General features: G+C 48.5%; 1 protein-coding gene across 3 annotated transcripts in view; it reads left to right on the forward strand.

The window, feature by feature from the left end:
- The window catches only part of LOC309351320 (cyclic nucleotide-binding domain-containing protein 2-like), a 57234-nt gene extending 43658 nt beyond the window's left edge, over window positions 1-13576 (forward strand). For all 3 annotated transcript variants that reach the window (XM_081878886.1, XM_081878885.1, XM_081878884.1), the window contains 3 exons: window positions 6247-6418; window positions 9744-9883; window positions 13106-13576. In XM_081878886.1, the coding sequence (XP_081735012.1) occupies window positions 6247-6418; window positions 9744-9883; window positions 13106-13436 (643 nt within the window). In that variant the 3' untranslated portion in view covers window positions 13437-13576. The remainder of the gene's footprint in view (window positions 1-6246; window positions 6419-9743; window positions 9884-13105) is intronic.
- Window positions 13577-20965: the final 7389 nt, after the last annotated feature.

Here is a 20965-nt window from a genome sequence, read left to right on the forward strand (position 1 = left end):
TCCTGACCATCCGGTGTTCCTGTTCCCTGCTCGGACTCCTGTTCCAGCGTTCCTGTTCCCCGCCCGGCTCTCCGCCTCGGACCTCGCCCCTCTTCGTGTGGACTCAGACTACGCTCACGGTACCTTTTCCCCGGGTCCAGCACAGTTTGCTCCCGCCACACCCGCACTCCCCCTTCGTTGGGGTGCGTTCGGGAAGAGCCAGAGGCCATGGCTGACCAGGTGGCTGCGCTGGTGGCTTTGGCCCAGAAGAACCAGGCCTTGACTCACACCGTGCAGCAGCTCAGCGACGCGGTTACGGCACTTCAGCAGCGCTTGGAAGCCCTACCGGCTCCTGGGGCCGACGCCCCGGCTCCTGGCAAGTACCCAGTGGCTTTGCCCGAGAAATTTGATGGAGCCCCGGCCAGCTTTCCCATGTTCCTCGCCCAAGCCAAGCTGTATATTCAGGGGCGAGCCCGGAACTTCCCTGACGACCGCACCAAGGTGCACTTTTTGATTAGTTTGTTAAAAGACCAGGCGGCCAAGTGGGCGTTGCCGCTACTCAGGCAAGACTCCCCCTTGCTGGCAGACTATAAGGGGTTTTGCAATCTTTTGGAGGCCGCGTTCGGCAACCCCCAGAAAGGGAGTCAAGCCAACCGGGCGATTCGGCAGTTGAAACAGGGCGAGTCCACGGTGGCCGCATATACCACGGAGTTTCGGCTGTTGGCACAGGACTTGACCTGGAACGACTCGGCATTGCGGGACCAGTATCTCGAAGGGCTTTCGGACGAGATACTGGACCAGCTGGCCACAATGGAACGCCCCACCACGCTAGACACTCTCATTCAACGGAGTCTACAGATAGACGACCGGCTGGAGGATCGTCGCCAGGCCCGGGGCCGACGACACCTCCAGTTCTCAGCACCAGTTTCTTCCGGCAGCCCCACGGTCACAACTGAGTTATCGGAGGAGCCTATGCAGCTCGGGGCAGTGCGGCCACGCCTTTCCCCCGCAGAGAAGGTGCGGCGTCGGGAGGGGAATCTATGTCTCTACTGTGGCGGAAGTGGACACTACGCTCGGTCCTGCCCTGAGAAACGCCAGCCGCAGGGAAACCGCCAACCCCCAGTAGCTGATGGCCCTAGCTACCGGGGGTCCCAAACAGCGCAGAATGGGCCCGCACCAATGGACTCGCAACATCTTATGGTTCCGGTACGTTTATACCCTCCAGGTGGGCCCTGGATTCTTACCCATGCTTTGGTGGATTCAGGAGCAACCCGTTCTTATATGGACGCTGCTTTTGCTGCCCATCATCAGGTGCCACTTCGGAACAAGCCAGAACCGGTCCAGGTGGAAGCAATTGACGGACGGCTTCTACGTTCAGGAGCCGTTACTCAGGAGACCCAGCCCCTGGTCCTGTGTCTCCAGCAGCACCGGGAGTTGCGAACTTTGGACATTGCCTCTATGCCCCGGTTCCCCCTCGTGCTCGGGATGGACTGGCTGGAAGCTCACAACGTTCAGATTGACTGGGTCAAACGGACTGTGCACTTCCCAGACCCATGTTCCCATGCTCAATCCGAGACGCTGGCGGCCGCGCCCACGGAGGAGGCAGCACCCACGCTCCCAGCCGTGTACCAGGACTACCAGGACGTGTTCGAGGAACGGGGGGCAGACCAGCTGCCGCCGCATCGGCCTTTTGACTGCGGCATAGACCTCCAGCCCGGAGCGCCCTTACCAGTGAGTCGCTTATATTCTCTAACAGAGCCAGAGCGCGAGGCTTTGCAGGACTTCTTGCGCAAGAACCTGGAGCGTGGGTTCATTAGGCCTTCCACCTCGCCTACCGCGGCACCAGTGCTCTTTGTTAAGAAGAAATGTGGGGAACTTCGCCCTTGCCATGATTACCGAGCCCTGAACAAAATTACCATCCCAGACCGGTACCCCTTGCCCCTTATCTCGGAGTTGCTGGAGCGGGTGCAAGGGGCACAGGTGTTCACCAAGCTGGACCTCCGGGGGGCCTACAACTTGATTCGGATCCGAGCCGGGGATGAGTGGAAGACAGCATTTGGGACCCGGTACGGGCAGTTCGAATACTTGGTTATGCCTTTCGGTTTGTGCAACGCGCCTGCTGTGTTCCAACGCTACATCAACCACGTGTTCCAGGACTTGTTAGACAAGTACGTGGTGGTGTACTTGGATGACATACTGGTTTACTCCCGTGACCCGGCTCGCCATGAGGGACATGTCCGGACCGTGCTGCAGCGCTTGCGTGAGCACCGTTTGTACGCAAAGCTCAGCAAGTGCGAGTTCCATCAGCGGACTGTGGACTTCCTTGGACACCGGCTCTCTCCAGATGGGGTGCAGATGGACCCTGGGAAGGTGGCAGCGGTTCGAGAATGGGCGGCACCCCGGAACCGCAAGGACCTACAGCGTTTCCTGGGGTTCGCCAACTACTACCGGACCTTCATCGCAGATTATGCTCATCGCACCACCCCGTTGACCCGGCTACTGCGCCCAAAGACGCCGTTTTCCTGGGACAAGGAGGCAGAGGAGGCGTTTCAGGGGTTGAAGGCCTGTTTCCAGAGGGCGCCAATCTTACAACATCCTGACCCCTCTCGACCCTTTGTGGTGGAGACCGACGCCTCCAGTACGGCTCTCGGTGCCGTCTTGTCTCAACAGAATGGACCTGAAGCGCCACTCTTACCCTGTGCCTTCTATTCCCGCCAGCTCCTACCAGCGGAGCGTAACTATACTGTGTGGGAGCGGGAACTACTGGCCATCAAGGTGGCCTTTGAGGTCTGGCGCCACCATCTTGAGGGGGCACGACATCCGGTGGAGGTGAGAACCGACCACCGGAACCTGGAGTACCTCCAGACCACCCGCAAGCTGAACCAAAGACAGATCCGGTGGGCGTTGTTCTTTTCCCGGTTCCAGTTCCGGATCCGCTACATCCCTAGCTCTCAGAACCAGAAGGCGGATGCCCTGTCCCGGAAACCTGAAGACAACTCAGACACGGTACAGCAAGCAGAACCCACCACGATCCTACCTCCAGCTGCATTCCTGGCCACCCAGGAGGCGGAGCCACTGCAGGCTCGGGTGCGGAAACAGCAGCGGGTCGACGCTTGGGCCCAGGAACGACTCCAGGAGCTGGCTGTAGGGTCCAGCCCACAGTATCCGGGGCTGGTCCTGCATCAGGGCCTTCTGCTGCACCACGGTCGTCTGTACATCCCGCCAGGGCCACTGCGGCTGGAGGTTCTCCGGATGGCCCATGATGCCCCAGCAGCGGGGCACTTTGGACGGTATCGGACCACCCATCTGGTCAGTCGTGAGTTTTGGTGGCCCCGCCTGAAGGCTGACGTGGCTCGATACGTTGCTGGTTGTGATGTCTGCCGGCGCGCCAAGGGCCCTACCGGGCGACCCCCCGGCCTACTTCAGCCATTGCCAGTTCCACCGCGCCCTTGGCACACGGTTTCGTTGGACTTTGTAGTGGACTTACCCCCGTCTCGTGGTTGTACCTGCCTCCTAGTTTTCTCCGACCATTTCACCAAGATGGTGCACTGCGCCCCCTGCCCATCTGTACCCACAGCCAAGGAAACCGCTCAGCTGTACCTTCAGCATGTCTTCCGCCTGCATGGCCTACCTGAGCGCGTGGTGTCCGACCGGGGCGTTCAGTTCACATCCCGGTTCTGGCGAGCATTACACCAGACCCTCGGGACAGAGGTCTGCCTCTCGTCAGCCTACCACCCACAGACCGATGGCCAGACGGAACGGGCGAACGCGGTGCTGGAGCAGTACCTCCGGTGTTACTGCAGCTACCAGCAGGATGACTGGGTCGACCACCTGGCATTGGCGGAGTTCGCCTACAACAACGCGGTGAATGCGTCCACCCAGCAGACCCCGTTCCAGGCCAGTTACGGTTATCATCCACGGCTGTTTCCAGATGTGCTGCCGGCATCCGCGGTCCCGGCGGTGACGGAGTGGCTTCAAGAGCTCCAGTCCCAGCAACAGCTTTTGGTGGAGCAACTGCACCAGGCCAAGGAAGCGTACAAAGCCCAGGCCGACCGCCACCGCCAGGTGGGGCCGGAACTTCGCGTCGGTGACCTGGTTTGGCTCTCCACTCGCCACCTCCACCCCTCTCGACCTTCGCGGAAGTTGGACGCCCGATTCACCGGCCCGTTCCCTATCGTGGACCAAGTCTCTCCTGTGGCATTCCGTCTCCGGTTACCCGCAACCCTGAAGGTTCACCCGGTCTTCCACAGGTCCCTTCTGAGTCCAGTGGCCCCACCCGACGAGTTCCACCCGAACCGTCCCCGACCGCAGCCAGTGTTGGTTCAGGGAGAGCCTGAGTACGAGGTGGAACGCATCCTGGACTCCCGATACCGCAGGGGAAAGCTGCAGTATCTCATTGACTGGAAGGGGTACGGACCGGAGGACCGTTCCTGGGAACCAGCGGCCAACGTCCACGCACCTGCCTGCCTCCGAGAGTTCCATGCGACGTACCCCGGCAAGCCGGGTCCGGACCCTCGGTTGAGGGGGGGGGCCTGGGAGGGGGGATGGTGTGATGGCCTGGGATTCCGATTCAGAGGATGAACCAGAGGAATCCCAGCCTGCACAGGAGTCCCCGCCTCCAGGGCCGGCTGAACTGGGGCAAGGCCTAGATGCTGAAGAGCCTGCACCTGTGGCAGAGCACCAGGAGCTGGCCCCAGGTGAAACCCTTCAGGCCCCAGAGGGGCCTGAGGACTCAGTGGCTACAGGTGAGCCTCCTCCAGGGCCCAGTAACCCTTCGGCCTCTCCTGATCTGCAGAGGCTTAGGGCAGAGAGGCGAAGGGAACTGGTTGCTCCCAGGAGGAGTGCTCGCCTTAAGGCCAGAGGAGGCGGGGCTCCTGGGGGCCGGGACCGCCCCTGGCCTTAGAAGAGGATAAAAGCCCAGTCAGCCCGGTCCCAGGTTGCGGGAGCAACGTCGTTGTTGGCTTTGGACCTTCCTGTGTTCCTGATCCCTGCTTGGCCTCCTGTTCCTGACCATCCGGTGCTCCTGTTCCTTGCTCGGCCTCCTGTTCCTGACCATCCGGTGTTCCTGTTCCCTGCTCGGCCTCCTGTTCCAGCGTTCCTGTTCCCCGCCCGGCTCTCCGCCTCGGACCTCGCCCCTCTTCGTGTGGACTCAGACTACGCTCACGGTACCTTTTCCCCGGGTCCAGCACACCTCTGGAGCCAGAGTGGATTCACCTGGTTCCTGCTCCTGAGGATCCGGCACAGGTGCAGGCGCTTCAGATACAAGGCACTGCCCCAGCTCAGCCGGCCCTGGAGGCGGGTACTCCTGTGCAGGCTGGGATTCCTCCCGTTCAGCCTCTGAATCAGATTCCCAGGCCATCACACTCACAAGGCACAGTGAACCATCAAAGAGCAGCCTGCATTTGACACTTTTACAGGTGCTTCATAATACCTGCGCCGTGTTTGTAATAACCCAATCCTTTGCACTTTGGAACTCCTTACCTGTTGATATCAAGCTAGGCACTTTCACTGTATTCTTTTTGGTGCCTGCTGAACGCATTCATATTTAGATAAACCCACCCAGATGTGGGCCATACTACCCTGAACATGCCCGATCTTGTCTGATCTCGGAAGCTAAGCAGGGTCAGGCCTGGTTAGTACTTGGATGGGAGACCACCTGGGAATACTGGGTGCCGTAGGTTTTTTTTTTTTTTTTTTAAGGGACGCGGGTGGCGCTGTGGGTTAAACCATAGAGCCTAGGACTTGCCGATCAGAAGGTCGGCGGTTCGAATCCCCATGACGGGGTGAGCTCCCGTTGCTCGGTCCCTGCTCCTGCCAACCTAGCAGTTCGAAAGCACGTCAAAGTGCAAGTAGATAAATAGGTACCGCTCCGGCGGGAAGGTAAATGGTGTTTCCGTGTGCTGCTCTGGTTCGCCAGAAGCGGCTTAGTCATGCTGGCCATATGACCTGGAAGTTGTATGCCGGCTCCCTCGACCAATAAAGCGAAATGAGCGCTGCAATCCCAGAGTCGGTCACAACTGGACCTAATGGTCAGGAGTCCCTTTACCTTTACCCAGATGTTTAGAACATTTCTATGAGTTTTAAATTGCCTTAGTCTCTTTTATCCTGGTTTTAACTTTCTGTACATTTTAAATTATGGCTGCAATTTTTTTTAGTGATGATTTTATCGTTTTATCATTTTCTAAACAGCTTTGAGGTGGTGTATATATTTTATCAAACAAATAAAGAAACAAACAAACAAGTGTGCCCCCACTTTTCAATTTCTAGTTCATTCATTCAGAAGCATCATGGGGACGACGAGCGGGAAGTTGTTCAAAAGATTATATCGGGAGAGTTTGTAAAGGAACCCACGTACTCTACTTCCTATGGAGAGATGCCAACTTCTGTTGCAGCAGCTGTATACATCAGAATGGATGAATTGCGCAAAGGAGAAATGATAGTAAGTATATTCTAGCCTTATAGAGCCGGACATTTTCATGTTAGGAGCGTCCTACTCTTGTGTAGGACCCTAGAAGAGACACATGCCCGAGTGGCATGTTCTCTCCCTCCTGGTCGATCCTTCTGGAGCTTCAAAAGCTTTCTTCTGCCCTAACATCACATCGGCTGATGCAAAAAGGCATTAGCACACTTAGGGATCCGCAGAGTATTGCAGTTTGCGTAACAGAACCAATAGCACAGCATTTTGGCTAATCTACATTTATTTACATGTAATACACTTGGAGCATTCTGAATTAGCTCCTTCCTCTTTCTCATCAGACAGCAAAGAGAGAAAGAACAAAGGACAATAGTTCCACTTCACGGAACACAGTAATACCAAAACATCCTGTCTCCATCACTTCCCACATTGTGGAATGAAAACATACACTGTCATGTGACAGACAACAGTCCCATGACTGCAGACACGAGGAATGAGTCTCCAACATTTCGTGGCCATGGTGGGACTACATAGCAGGGGTCATCAACCTTTTTTTTGAACTCGTGGGAGCAATCTGAATTTTGAGATAGTGCTGTGGGCACCAGACACAAAATGGCTGCCATGCAGGGGCAGAGGGGCGGGTTGCCCCCAGATCGGGAGGTCTTGGCGCACGTGTGACATCATATTTGCGCTGCGTGATGTCACACGTGCCTCTCGGTGCTATGCAGGCTAGTGCAAGCCTTCTGCGTGGGGGGCAGCAGGCTGGGCCCCCTTCAAACAAAAATTTGGGGGACTGAAGACACCTCCGCCTCCAAGAGTTGGTGTACCTCATGACTACAGTGGTACCTCGGGTTACAGATGCTTCAGGTTACAGACTCCGCTAACCCAGAAATAGTACCTCGAGTTAAGAACTTTGCTACAGCATGAGAACAGAAATTGTGCAGCGGCAGCGGGAGGCCCCATTATCTAAAGTGGTACCTCAGGTTTAGAACAGTTTCAGGTTAAGAATGGACCTCCAGAACGAATGAAGTTCTTAACCCGAGGTACCACTGTACTGAAAAACTGCATTAAAAGGGAGGAGGAAACAGTAGTTCTTTAGGACTCTGGGGGTCCCTATGGGCCGGTGTCTAAACAACTCACTTAAGAATTGCCCTTCCGACTCCACTTATTGGTTTCACTCATTTAGTGACAGGCAGGATCAGTCAGGCTGGTTCATATTGCAGAAATTGCTTAAAAGAGTTTCTGCTCTTTCTATATTTATTTAATTTATTTGAGATATTCTGCAATGAGTGTAATTAGAATTGGAAAACGTATAAATTGCAATGATATAAAGGTTAATTTTGAAAGCCATGAGGCAGGAAGGAAGGAAGTCTACAGGTTCTAAGAGCCAAGGCGGTATAGCGGATAAAGATGATGTGAATGTATAATATTAAATGGATATATAGATCTATATCTATATCTATATATCTATCCCTATATATCTATATAAAATAGAAGAGTTCCTGCTCCTTTCCTCCCCCTTCCCTTTCATTCTAGGGGGACCAGGGACTTAGTAAACAGCCCTCTGTGATATTTTATGCATTGTGACTTGCAGTTACTTTTATCAATAATAGTTTAGTTGTTACTTATTGTAATTGTTAAGAGTGAATTTCTGTTTGTTTATTATTTGCTGACCTTTTGAGAGTTCATTTCATGGTGTGCTATCATATTCTAACCGATTACCGAATATTACTTTATTTGATAAAAGTAATTCCATTGTAAAGTTATGTTTTATTATGACTTTTTTTGTATTGGTCAGAGTCTTCTATGGTGCGCATTGTTGTTTTTTCAATTAAATTTTATTGATTTTAATATCACCAGTCAACAGTATAACAAAACAGATAACATACATAAAAGAGAACATTTCTATGCAAAAGAAATTCCTTCGACCTATTAGGGTGTTCTTTGTCGTATATTTTGTTGCTGTAAGCCACCTTGTGTGTAAGATAGAAAGGTGGTCTACAAATTAAAAATGAAATGAAATAGTGGGCGGAACAGCAAAAGCCTGAATAAAAGGAGTTTAAAATAGTTCAATGAATTATTTCGCTTATTATATGATTTTTGATTAAATTGCAATAAATGTCCTAGTGCCTTTCAGATATCCAATGCCTTTGCAATAATTAGCCTGAAGAATACAAGAGGCTGAATTTCTTGAGGAACTGGGACGGATCTTGCCTCTTGCATCCCTGTTTATGTTCATGAAAGAGGCCTTGGGTATTCTTTCACTCCAGCCCCTTGTATCCAGAAAATGTCTTGCATTCAGCTGTTGTTGTCGTTTAGTCGTGTCCGACTCTTCGTGACCCCCTGGACCAGAGCACACCAGGCACTCCTGTCTTCCACTGCCTCCTGCACTTTGGTCAAACTCCTGCTGGTAGCTTCGAGAACACTATCCAACCATCTCATCCTCTGTTGTCCCCTTCTCCTTGTGCCCTCCATCTTTCCCAACATCAGGGTCTTTTCCAGGGAGTTTTCTCTTCTCATGAGATGGCCAAAGTATTGGAGCCTCAGCTTCACGATCTGTCCTTCCAGTGAGCACTCAGGGCTGATTTCCTTCAGAATGGAGAGGTTTGATCTTCTTGCAGTCCATGGGACTCTCAAGAGTCTCCTCCAGCACCATAATTCAAAAGCATCAATTCTTCAGTGATCAGCCTTCTTTATGGTCCAGCTCTCACTTCCATACATCACTACTGGGAAAACCATAGCTTTAACTATACGGACCTTTGTTGGCAAAGTGATGTCTCTGCTTTTTAAGACACTGTCTATGTTTGTCATTGCTTTTCTCCCAAGAAGCAGGCATCTTTTAATTTTGCGGCTGCTGTCACCATCTGCAGTGATCATGGAGCCCAAGAAAGTAAAATCTCTTACTGCCTCCATTTCTTCCCCTTATGTTTGCCAGGAGGTGATGGGACCAGTGGCCATGATCTTCGTTTTTTTGATGTTGAGCTTCAGACCATATTTTGCGCTCTCCTCTTTCACCCTCATTAAAAGGATCTTTAATTCCTCCTCACTTTCTGCCATCAAGGTTGTGTCATCTGCATATCTGAGGTTGTTGATATTTCTTCTGGCAATTTTAATTCCGGCTAGGGATTCATCCAGCCTAGCCTTTCACATGATGAATTCTGCATATAAGTTAAATAAGCAGGGAGACAATATACAGCCTTGTCGTACTCCTTGCATTCAGCAGTTACGTACAAATGGAGTGGCAAGCCTTCGGCAGCCCAAATTGAATTAAATCAGACTCTGCAAATACGGTACTTTTAAAGGTGGTCCGTTCAAAAGTTGTACAATCACGGTTTGCATTTCTTCTCAGGCGAATCTGCAAGATAGCCGTGTCATAGTTTTGGTCAGTCAGGGGGCAGAGATCATCCGCCTGAAAAAAGAGAAGGTTGAGGAATGGGCAGATGCTGCCACCATGATAAAATTTGGCAAAATAAAGATGAAATATCCCAGGTAAGCCTGACTGAAGCATTGGGGTGGGCTGGCGCGAGATATTGGGGGGGTTGTGATGCATGGGATCAAGCCCATTATATAATGAGGGAAACGCAGGTGCTATGTTGTAGACTAAGCTTGAGGATCCTTTGACAAATCTATTTCCCTGTATCTGTACGGAGTGTTCAAATATTATGTGGTTTGCTGGAGCCAATGAGAAGCAGGTTTAGAACAGAACAGAACCTAAACAGGACATTCATACCTCTTCAGGTTGCATGTTTTTGGGTTGCGCACTGCGCCGAACCCGGAAGTACCGGAATGGGTTACTTCCGGGTTTTGGTGCATGCGCAGAAGCGCTAAATTGCACTTTGCACATGTGCAGAAGTGCCACATCGCAACCCGTGCATGCACAGACGCAGTGCTGCAGGTTGTGAACACGCCTCCCGCACGGATCACGTTCGCAACCCGAGCGTCCACTGTATAGAAATTTATTCATGTGTGCGACTACAGCAGCAAGAATGTTATTTGCACAAAGATGGAAAGAGTAAGAAGTCCTGACGAAAGAAGAATGGATACAAAAACTTGTGGACTATGCAGAATTGGCAAAACTGGAAAAATAAGAAATCAAGATAACAAATTAAAAGAAGCTAAATGACACCATTCAGTTTTCAAAACGGACCAATGGGGTTGTATTCAATTAAGTTTTACTCTGAGCAGGCCCACTAAAATTAATGAACATGACTAAGTTAGGTCCATTAATTTCAGTAGATCTACTCTGAGTAAGACTTACTTGAATATCACCCCATGGCTTTGAGGTGGGGTAGCATATCCCAAGAGATGCAGTGATGGCCACCAAGTTGGAATCTTTAAAAAGGGATTAGACCAATTCATGGAGGAAAAGGCTATCAATGGATACTCAGTATGTCAGCTATGTCCTGTTGTGCTCAGATTCTCCTTGTGGGCTTTTCCAGAAGCATGTGGTTGGCCGCTGTGAGAACAGAGTGCTGGACTAGATGGGTCTTTTCTCCCAGGAGAAAATGAGAACTGATGCTCTGGCATTTGCACCAGAGAAGCAGTGCCGGATTTACGTATAAGGTAAACAAGCTATAGCTTAGGGCCCCACTCTCTTGGGGGCCCCAAAAAAATTTCAAAGGGAAAAAAATGGATGTACATTTCCAAAACATAAGATAAAAAAACAAATAAAATAAAACCTACATACAGCAACAGTGTTTTGTGTTGTGTAGGCTCCTATGATGTAAGTACAGTGGTACCTCTGGATATGAACGGGATCCGTTCCGGATCCCCATTCGCATCCTAAAGTGGGTTACAATTCAAAGCTTCTGCGCATGCACGTGGCGTCATTTTGACCGTCTGCGCATGTGCGAGTGGCGAAACCCGGAAGTAACACATTATTTTACTTCTGGATCACCATGGAGCGCAACCCGAAAGTGCTCAACCTGAAGCATATTTAACCCGAGGTATGACTATACAGTGAGGGACGCGGGTGGCGCTGTGGGTTAAACCACAGAGCCTAGGGCTTGCCGATCAGAAGGTTGGCGGTTCGAATCCCCGTGACAGGGTGAGCTCCCGTTGCTCTGTCCCTGCTCCTGCCAACCTAGCAGTTCGAAAGCACGTCAAAAGTGCAAGTAGATAAATAGGTGCCGCTCCGGTGAGAAGGTAAATGGCGTTTCTGTGCGCTGCTCTTGTTCACCAGAAGCGTCTTAGTCTTGCTGGCCACATGACCCGGAAGCTGTACGCCGGTTCCCTCGGCCAATAAAGCAAGATGAGCGCTGCAACCCCAAAGTCGGCCACGACTGGACCTAATGGTCAGGGGTCCCTTTACCTTTACCTATGACTGTACAGTGGGCCCTCCAGATATGAATTAAATTCGTTCCACATCCTGAAAAGTCTGTTGGCAGAGGTGCTGCTTCTGCGCATGAGTGCGGGACGATTGAGAGCTTCTGTGCATGCGCGTGGCACACAGAACACTTCTGTGCATGTGCTAAATCCAGAAGTATAACTTCCAGGTTTGCCGCATTTGTAACCCGAAAGTTAAGTATCCAGAGCGGTATATAACTAAAAGGCCCACTGTAATGGGCCCCGCCTGCTAGCCTGCTCCCTAAAATATCACTGGTTTGCTCATTTTTATATATAGGGTGCCTGGTTGTAACAATTACTTTGATAAAATACATATTTTGTTATGTGCAAATGGCTTTAGATACCTTTTAGGTCCAGAAATTACCATATAGCATATATTCAACACAAAAAACAGCGACAATTTTTTGTTGACAAAGGACAGCTGGACATATAAAGGGCCCCATTACCTTCAGTAGCTGAGGGCCTCATCAAACCTAAATCCGGCCCTGCAGAGAATAACTGTTTGGCCTAACCGGAAGAATTCAAAACTTGCGGGACCAGAGATTCATAGGAGACTGGTGTAAATTTACGGACTATTTGGAAAGTAATTGTGATGACCAGATTGCGTTTGTAGGTTTGCAATAAGTTTTGTGAGGTAAATTATTTGAATTATTGCAAAAATGGTTAAAGAGGTGGATTGTGAGTTAAGATAATTAAAGGCAATAGGAATTTAAGAATTTAAGAAATGCAGAAGAAATGATAAAAATGGTGGATCATCAGAGGTGCTGATGGAAGTCCGAAAAGATTGTATAAGATGTGAAGTTTTGTGGAATGTATAATAATTGGTATGTTGAAATTCATAAAAATTATATATATATATATATATATATATATAAAAGAGAATAACTGTTTGGCTGCAGGGGGATGCCACCTGTCAGGGAACTGCCATCAGGGCTGGAGGGAGAGAGCAGGTTCCGGAGGGGTTCCAGAGAGCGTCCCGGGATGGGGAGAGGCAGCCCATCTTCTGGGGAAGAGAATCAGCGTAGCACCAGTGGAGAAGGGGGGCAGATGGGGGAATCGGCGAGGTGGTCCCATGACTCCTTGCCAGGGACCAGCGGGGAGAGTAAGGGTCCTCCGCTGCCTACGCCCTCCTTGCGCAGAAGGCTTCCGCGCAGGGAGAGTAGGAGGAGACTAGGCGTCAAAGAGCTTCTTTGCTGGAAGAAGTTCGAGAAACGCCCACTGACGGATTCTGCCAGCGATTGAGAAAAGGTTCTGGACAGAAAAGGTTCACTCAGGCAACCCAGCCAGGCGTTGCACCGGTTTACGCACGAGCAACCCCTAGAACCATTACACCACCCTATTCTCAATTTTCAATTCCCTTTTCAGTGATGATGAGCTGTGTCAAGTCTTCCTCAGACAGAACTCCTGGGAATCATTTAAGAAAGATCTGCTGGGCGTTGTCATGCGTCCCAAACTCATGAAGATGGTGCACCCTCCTCATCCATGCCCGACGGAAGAAATCTACGACCCTTGGTGCGTGAACCAAGCGGGCGTCTTGGACCTAAGTCAGATGCGCCACCAAAAAGAACTTACCGCACAGAAGTATAAGTTCGTTCCGGTTGGGGCGGAACATGGAAAACAGAGTTTGCCAAATATTCAGCCAAGACTGATCCATAGCATCACAGTCCTCCGTTCTCCTTTGGATGGAGCATTTTAGTGAGCTGTTTCAAGGTTTTTTTTATTTACCGGTCAGCGACATGGTGGGGGGCAACTCTAAAAAGGTCAAGGAGCGATTCTGGCAGTGTGTGTGTGTGTGTGTGTGTGTGTGTTCATACATAAATATACATATACAGCTTTGCTTTATGTAAGTTTTCTTCTCTGTTAGAAAGCACCTTATTATTTTTTTACAGTAGATCTGTGGTGTGAATTCTGAATCAGCAGTTAATTTCATTTTCTTCCGGTATGGCCATACAGAGAATATTTCTTCCCTTCAAGATTCTGTGTTTGTGTATCCCCGTATATACATATATATATATATCAATAAATTATATTCAGTGTTTAGTACTAAAACGCTTCAGCATTTTATGTGTGTTTAATGGAACGCTGGGAGTAAATCCCATTGAATTCATTTGGATTTATTTCTGAATAGGCATACATAGGGTTCTTCCTCGTTCCCATGAGAAGGATGTTATTCAGTAGTGGTCTGGAGCATTTTCCTATCTGCTCTAAGGAGACTTGCAGGCTGTTGCCATAATGTGGGTGGGAGCCAGTGGCATGGCAGCAAATCCAGATTGTGTCATTAAGTGGGTTTTGAGCTCCTTAAGAACCTTGCTTCAACACCCTCCCCTGCAAATATATATATAAGTACTACTGTAGATAGTACAGTGGTACCTCAGGTTACATACGCTTCAGGTTACAGACTCCACTAACCCAGAAATAGTTAAGAACTCGGGTTAAGAACTCTGCTTCAGGGTGAGAACAGAAATCGTACTCCGGCGGCGCAGCGGCAGCGGGAGGCCCCATTAGCTAAAGTGGTGCTTCAGGTTAAGAACAGTTTCAGGTTAAGAACAGAACAAATTAAGTACTTAACCCGAGGTACCACTGTACAGACACACACACACACACACACACACACACACACACACACACAGTGGTACCTCTGGTTGTGAACAGGATCCATTCTGGAGCCCTGTTTACAACCTGAAAGGAACACAACCCGCATCTGTGCGTCTGTGGGTTGTGATTCGCTGCTTCTGCACATTCGCGTGACATCATTTTGGGCGTCTGTGCATGTGTGAGCAGCGAAACCTGGAAACACAACCTGAAAAGATGTGACCTGCAGCGTTTGCAACCCAAGATATGACTGTATACACACACACACACACACACACACACACACACACAGTAATGAAACTTGACAGGAAAATGCACTGGAAAGTGTGAGAGAACAATTGCTTAACTTTTGATGCTCTACAGCCTCCCCACAAACGGAATCAGAATGAATGCTCAACAAAGAGCCAACTGCATGTAATCTTCTCCCAAACTTTGTAGACAAATGAATTGGGATGAATGTTCAGTAAACAGGTCATCTGGAAGCGACCTTAGAAAATCTAGCACTGAACATCTTACAGGTAGAAGTGCTGTTTTGATGTAGTGTTACTCTAATTTCAGTACAGTGTGTGTGGCAAAAATTAACATCACCCTGTCACCTTTTCTAATTGCTAAGATTGAAATCTGGCTAATGTGGTTCTGCTGTGTCAGCTATGCAGGTGAGCTACACAAAATATCTGGAAGCATTTCATTTTGGATTACAGTAGTTTCCTTCTGCTATACCAGGGGTCAGCAAACTTTTTCAGCCATGGGCTGCTCCACCATCCCTAAGACCATGTGGTGGGCTGGACTATATTTTGAAAAATAATAATAATGAAGGTATTCCTATGCCCCACGAAAAACCCAGAGATGCATTTTAAATAAAAGGACACATTCTACTCATGTTAAAACAGCAGGCGGGCCCCACAAATAACCCAGAGGTGCATTTTAAATAAAAAGACACATTCTACACATGTAAAAACAAGCTGATTCCTGGATCATCCGCAGGCTGGATTTAGAAGGCAATTGGGCTGGATCCGGCCCCTGGGCCTTAGTTTGCTATACTGTATGCCCTCTCGGTTAGGCTATCATTTGGAAAAAAAAGGAAAGTCCACAGATTTTTGTTGTTTCTCTGGGAACTTTTTGCATTGCCTATTTACCAGCTGGAAACAGCAATCCTTTGTTTTTGTGACATTTTAATTGCTTACACGGCCACCTTTCCAAGTCAAAAGATTGTGAAGGCAAATGGCATGTGGGACGATGGCAAGCCTTGCTGCGTCAATGAACCCATTTCTTGGTACGAGAGACAAGGCAAACATAAATCTCAACCGTATTTAAACCAAACTTAGTAACATTGTTAAGGGACTTCCTCGTATCCCCCTGGTTGAATTTCAGTGTATATCATTTTAACGGTTTTCCAAAACCAATATTCTTATAAAATTAACTTAATCACTTAACATCTTTCCCCCCCCCCTTTCCAGTTCAGTATTAAACATACTAATTCATCACATTACCTATTTAAATCCTAAGCCTATCTGTTATTTGCAAGCTTCTCCAATTAATTTAACTTAACTAAATAGTCTTTAAATTTCTTCCATTCTTCCTGGTAATTCTCCTCCTTCTGGTCACGGACTCTTCCAGTCAGATTGGCTAGCTCCAAAAAATCTATCATCTTCATCTGCCAATCTTCCACTGTTGGTACTTCTTGTGTTTTCCAGTTCTTAGCTAATAAAATTCGAGCAGCAGTTGTGGCATATAAAAATAATTTAACATCTTTCTTGGGCAGTTCCAAACCTGTTATCCCAAGAAGAAAGGCCTCTGGTTTCTTAATAAATGTATATTTCAACGTTTTCTTCAATTCATTATAAATCTTCTCCCAGAAGTCTTTTACCTTGGGGCAGGTCCACCACATCTGATAAAAGGTACCCTTCTCCTCTCTCGCCTCTCTTGCTTGACCAGATAGAAGTGTCAACTGAAATTCCATCGAGTCCCCTTTAGTCCAGGGGGTCTCTGGTTGTCTGCCACAGCTGTACAATCGTGAGTCAAATGAAATGTCTGTCTCTCTACCAATGTTGGTTAGAGTGTAGTGGTGACAATGCCAAGGTTGCATATTCCTACATTGCACACGATCCTCAGATTTCCTTCCACCTCAACGATTCTATGGGATTTCTATGAGATTTGCAGTATGATAATCTTGGCAACTGGGGACACGGGTGGTGCTGTGGGTTAAACCACAGAGCCTAGGACTTGTTGATCAGAAGGTTGGCGGTTCGAATCCCCGCGACAGGGTGAGCTCCCGTTGCTCAGTCCCAGCTCCTGCCCACCTAGCAGTTCGAAAGCATGTCAAAGTGCAAGTAGATAAATAGGTACCACTCTGGTTGGAAGGTAAACAGTGTTTCCATGCGCTGCTCTGGTTTGCCAGAAGCGGCTTAAGTCATGCTGGCCACATGACCCGGAAGCTGTACGCCGGCTCCCTCGGCCAATAAAGCGAGATGAGCGCCGCAACCCCAGAGTCGGCCACGACTGGACCTAATGATCAGGGGTCCCTTTACCTTACCTTTACTAATCTTGGCAACTGGAAGGGGAGAGGCAGGAAGTGGTGTCCAGCTGATCTTATCTTCCCTCCTTCCACAAAAGGCGCTGCAATCTATCATCAGGGGTCAGCAAACCTTTTCAGCAGGGGGCTGCTCCACTGTCCCTCAGACCTTCTGGGGGGGCGGACTATATTTTGGAAAAGAAAAAAAATAAACGAATTCCTATGCCCCACAAATAACCCAGAGATGCATTTTAAATAAAAGCACTCATTCTACTCCTGTAAAAACACGCTGATTCCCGGACTGTTTGCAGGCCGGATTTAGAAGGCTATTGGGCCGTATCTGGCCCCGGGGCCTTAGTTTGCCTATCCATGACTTAGTCAGATGTGGTCCCTGGTATAGACATGATTCTTCCTGAACCTGCTAGAGATTACCTTTCTACACACCTGGCGGTGAACCTGGTTGCTCAAATAGGAGTTCAGGCGCCCTTTTTCAACCATGGGTCAGTCCACTGTCCCTCAGACCTTGTGGGGGGCTGGACCATATTTCGGGGAAAAAATCAATGAATTCCTATGCCCCACAAATAACCCAGAGATGCATTTTAAATAAAAGTACACATTCTACTCATGTAAAAACACGTGGATTCCCGGGCCATCTGCAGACCGGATTGAGAAGGCTATTGGGCCGCATCCAGCCCCTGGGCCTTAGGTTGCCTACCCATGGTTTGTTGAAAGACCTTGTACCACCGGCTGTTTTTCAATACAATGCTTGGTTGCTCTGTTTGAGTTTGCATGGTTAACTGGAATCGGGTAACCGCTGATGTGTTTTGCAAATGAGTAATCCACAGCAGACTGCTCAATATCCCTGACTTGTTTACTCCAAGGTATAAACGGAGGATAAAAATTATATCAGCGCTGCTTACCTTGGGATCTTGATTAAAGGTTTTAAACAGACTGTGGATGCGTTTCAAGGTAATAAAAACTGCAGTTGGCTGTAACGTAACTCCACATTGATCCTGAAACAAAGAATGACTTTGTGCTGCTCCCCTTATCTCCACTTAGCAAAAGGGCAACCGACAATAACTGAAAAAAGAGGAACTCCTTCTTCCTTAGTAGTAAATTCTCTTCCCAGGTTAACAATCTTCTGCATGATTGAAAGCAAAAAGACAAATTTTCCAGAAGCAAAAAGGTTAGAATTGTGGGATTTACCACAATTCTGTCTCTCTGCAGGGTTTGAAGTAACACTGTCTGGTATATGTGCTGAGAGGTTAAGTGCCAACATAATCCCTGTGCTATTAGGATGCCATCAGCACAAGGGGAAAGAAGCAGGCATAGGCAAACTCAGCCCTCCAGATGTTTTGGGACTACAATTCCCATCATCCCAACTGGTCCTGTTAGCTAGGGGTGATGGGAGTTGTAGTCCCAAAACATCTGGAGGGCCGAGTTTGCCTATGCCTGGAAGGAGTATACAGAGTTTAATAGATTTTTAACATGTTAAGTGGCTTTTGAATAAATATAAATAAAATAAAACAGACTATGGGAAGTTTTTTTAACATTATGGAACAGACTACCGAACCTAGACTGCACCCCTAGAAATAGATGATTTTGAAAGGGAGCAAAATAGGTCTACACTCAAAAATAATTACAAAAAATTATAAAAGAAATATACTGACTGTGAAAGATTTTCAGTTCAAAGGAAGAATTGAAGATGTCCCCCACCAGCAAAGTGCAATAGAAATTGGGGAGAGGAAACAGTCAATTTAATAATAAAGTACCAAAGAAGGGGGCACTGAGAGAGGTCAAGCAAACACAGAACTACTCCAGTCAGATGTATGGTTAAATGTATAGTAGTGCAGGAAGGAACAGCCAATGAAATAATTAATTCCAAAGGGGAAAGCAGTCAAATAAGGAGAATTAACTTGTTGTTGCTGTTTAGTCATTTAGTCGTGTCCGACTCTTCGTGACCCCATGGACCAGAACATGCCAGGCACTTCTGTCTTCCACTGCCTCCCGCAGTTTGGTCAAACTCATGCTGGTAGCTTTGAGAACACTGTCCAACCATCTCGTCCTCATGGTTCAATGTTACTAGTGAGCAAATTTACTCAGTCAGGATTTGAATATTGGTCCTAACTTTTGGGGTTAAGTTTCTATTTCAAAGGTAAAGGGACCCCTGACCATTAGGTCCAGTCGTGACGAACTCTGGGGTTGTGGCACTCATCTCGCTTTATTGGCAGAGGGAGCCGGCGTACAGCTTCCGGGTCATGTGGCCAGCATGACTAAGCCACTTCTGACAAACCAGAACACCGCACAGAAACGCCGTTTACCTTCCCGCTGGAGCGGTATCTATTTATCTATCTATTTATCTACTTGCACTTTGATGTGCTTTCCAACTGCTAGGTTGGCAGGAGCAGGGACCGAGCAATGGGAGCTCACCCCGTCGCGGGGATTTGAACCACTGACCTTCTGATTGGCAAGTCCTAGGCTCTGTGATTTAACCCACAGCGCCACCCGCGTCCCTTCAGTTTCTATTTAGCTGCCCATTAATACTGACAAACTGTAGCTCCCATTCATCTCTCAGATCCCTTTGTAAATCTAAAGTACTGACCTCGCCACATCCTGCAGTAAAAAAATTCCCCAAGTTAATTACACATTGTGTGAAGGTAAGTGTGTGAAGCTACAGCATTCCTACTATCAGCTTAAGTGACACATTCTTTCTCTCTCTCTCTCTCTCTCTCTCTCTCTCTCTCTCTCACACACACACACACACACACACAAACAAACAAACACAGAGTAGAGCCCCTCCGAGCCAAAGGCCCAAAGGCAGGAAGCCCAGCCAGCAGCCAAACGAAGCCTAAAGCGGTGGTTCCCACAGCGCAGCAACCCGGCAAAGGGGATGCAGCAAGGAAAACCATCATCACCTCTCTGCTGGGAAGCGCTGAGCAACGGCAAGTCCCCAGGCAACACGGCCGATTTGATCGGCACAAGGCATGCAAGCTCCATCTACCCAGTCGTTCTTAGACTCCTTACTGGGTGAGCAACGCAGCCAAGCAACACAGTTGGAGCCTCCCTCCTCCCTGGCCGGTAGGGAGGGAGGGAGAGGAGCTGCTTCCTTTGAAACCCGGAATTTTACGGGATAGCAGCAATCCGGGATAGCAGCGGGACACGGCACTGGGATAAGGGAGTTTCCTGCCAAATAAGGGACAGTTGACAGCTATGCATAGGGTTCAGCTTTCAGTTTCCATTTGACAGGGAACTTTCTATGCTTCCTGGAAGGCATTGACTTTTTTCAGTTCTCATTGGGATGGCATTTTGTTATGTTTTCCCCTTTCTGTAGTAAAATGAACAGTCCTGTATTTACAGAAGCCGTCCTGGTTTCTGATTCGATCCCAGAATGTCCCATTTTCCCTTAGGATGCCCCTGTTTTCATGGGGGAAATTTGGGAGGGTGTGGTAGGGCATCCCAATTTTCATCGGCGAAATGTTGGAGGGCCTGAGCCAAGGAGTTAAGTAATTGTACAACCTTCAGAAGGTACCTGAAAGCAGCTCTGTATAATAGGGCAGTTTTTAAAATGTTTGATGCTTTATTATCTTTTTAAATATGTTGGAAGCTGCCCAGAGTGGCTGGGGTAACCCAGTCTGATGGGTGGGGTACAAACAGAATAATAATAATAATAATAATAATAATCTTACAGATTAGCACTTACACCAAAACAAGCACCTCTCCGAACTGTAGTCGGCGCGGCTTCTACAAACGCGCTGCTACCATCCTCATCATCAGTGATAGCAACGGAACCACAATAGATGAAGTAGAAACTGTCTGTCTGGTGTCCCTTTTGGATGATGACTCTCCTGCGACCAAACCTAGAAAGCAGACAACCGGACAAGATCATTAGCTAGTGGAAGGAAATAAACCTGAACCGAAAGATGTCTGCTTACAGAAGCAACATAGGTAAAAAAAAAGGTAAATGTAAAGGACCCCTGGACAGTTACGTCAAAGGACCCCTGGACAGTTTACGCCAAAGATGAAAGAATGATAATGATAATAATAATAATAATAGAATCATCATTATAATAACTAATAGAATAATAGAAATACAGAGTACTACTACTACTAAATATAATAAA

This window comes from Podarcis erhardii, assembly GCF_964252035.2.
Source record: "Podarcis erhardii genome assembly, chromosome: 1".
NCBI lineage: Eukaryota > Metazoa > Chordata > Lepidosauria > Squamata > Lacertidae > Podarcis > Podarcis erhardii.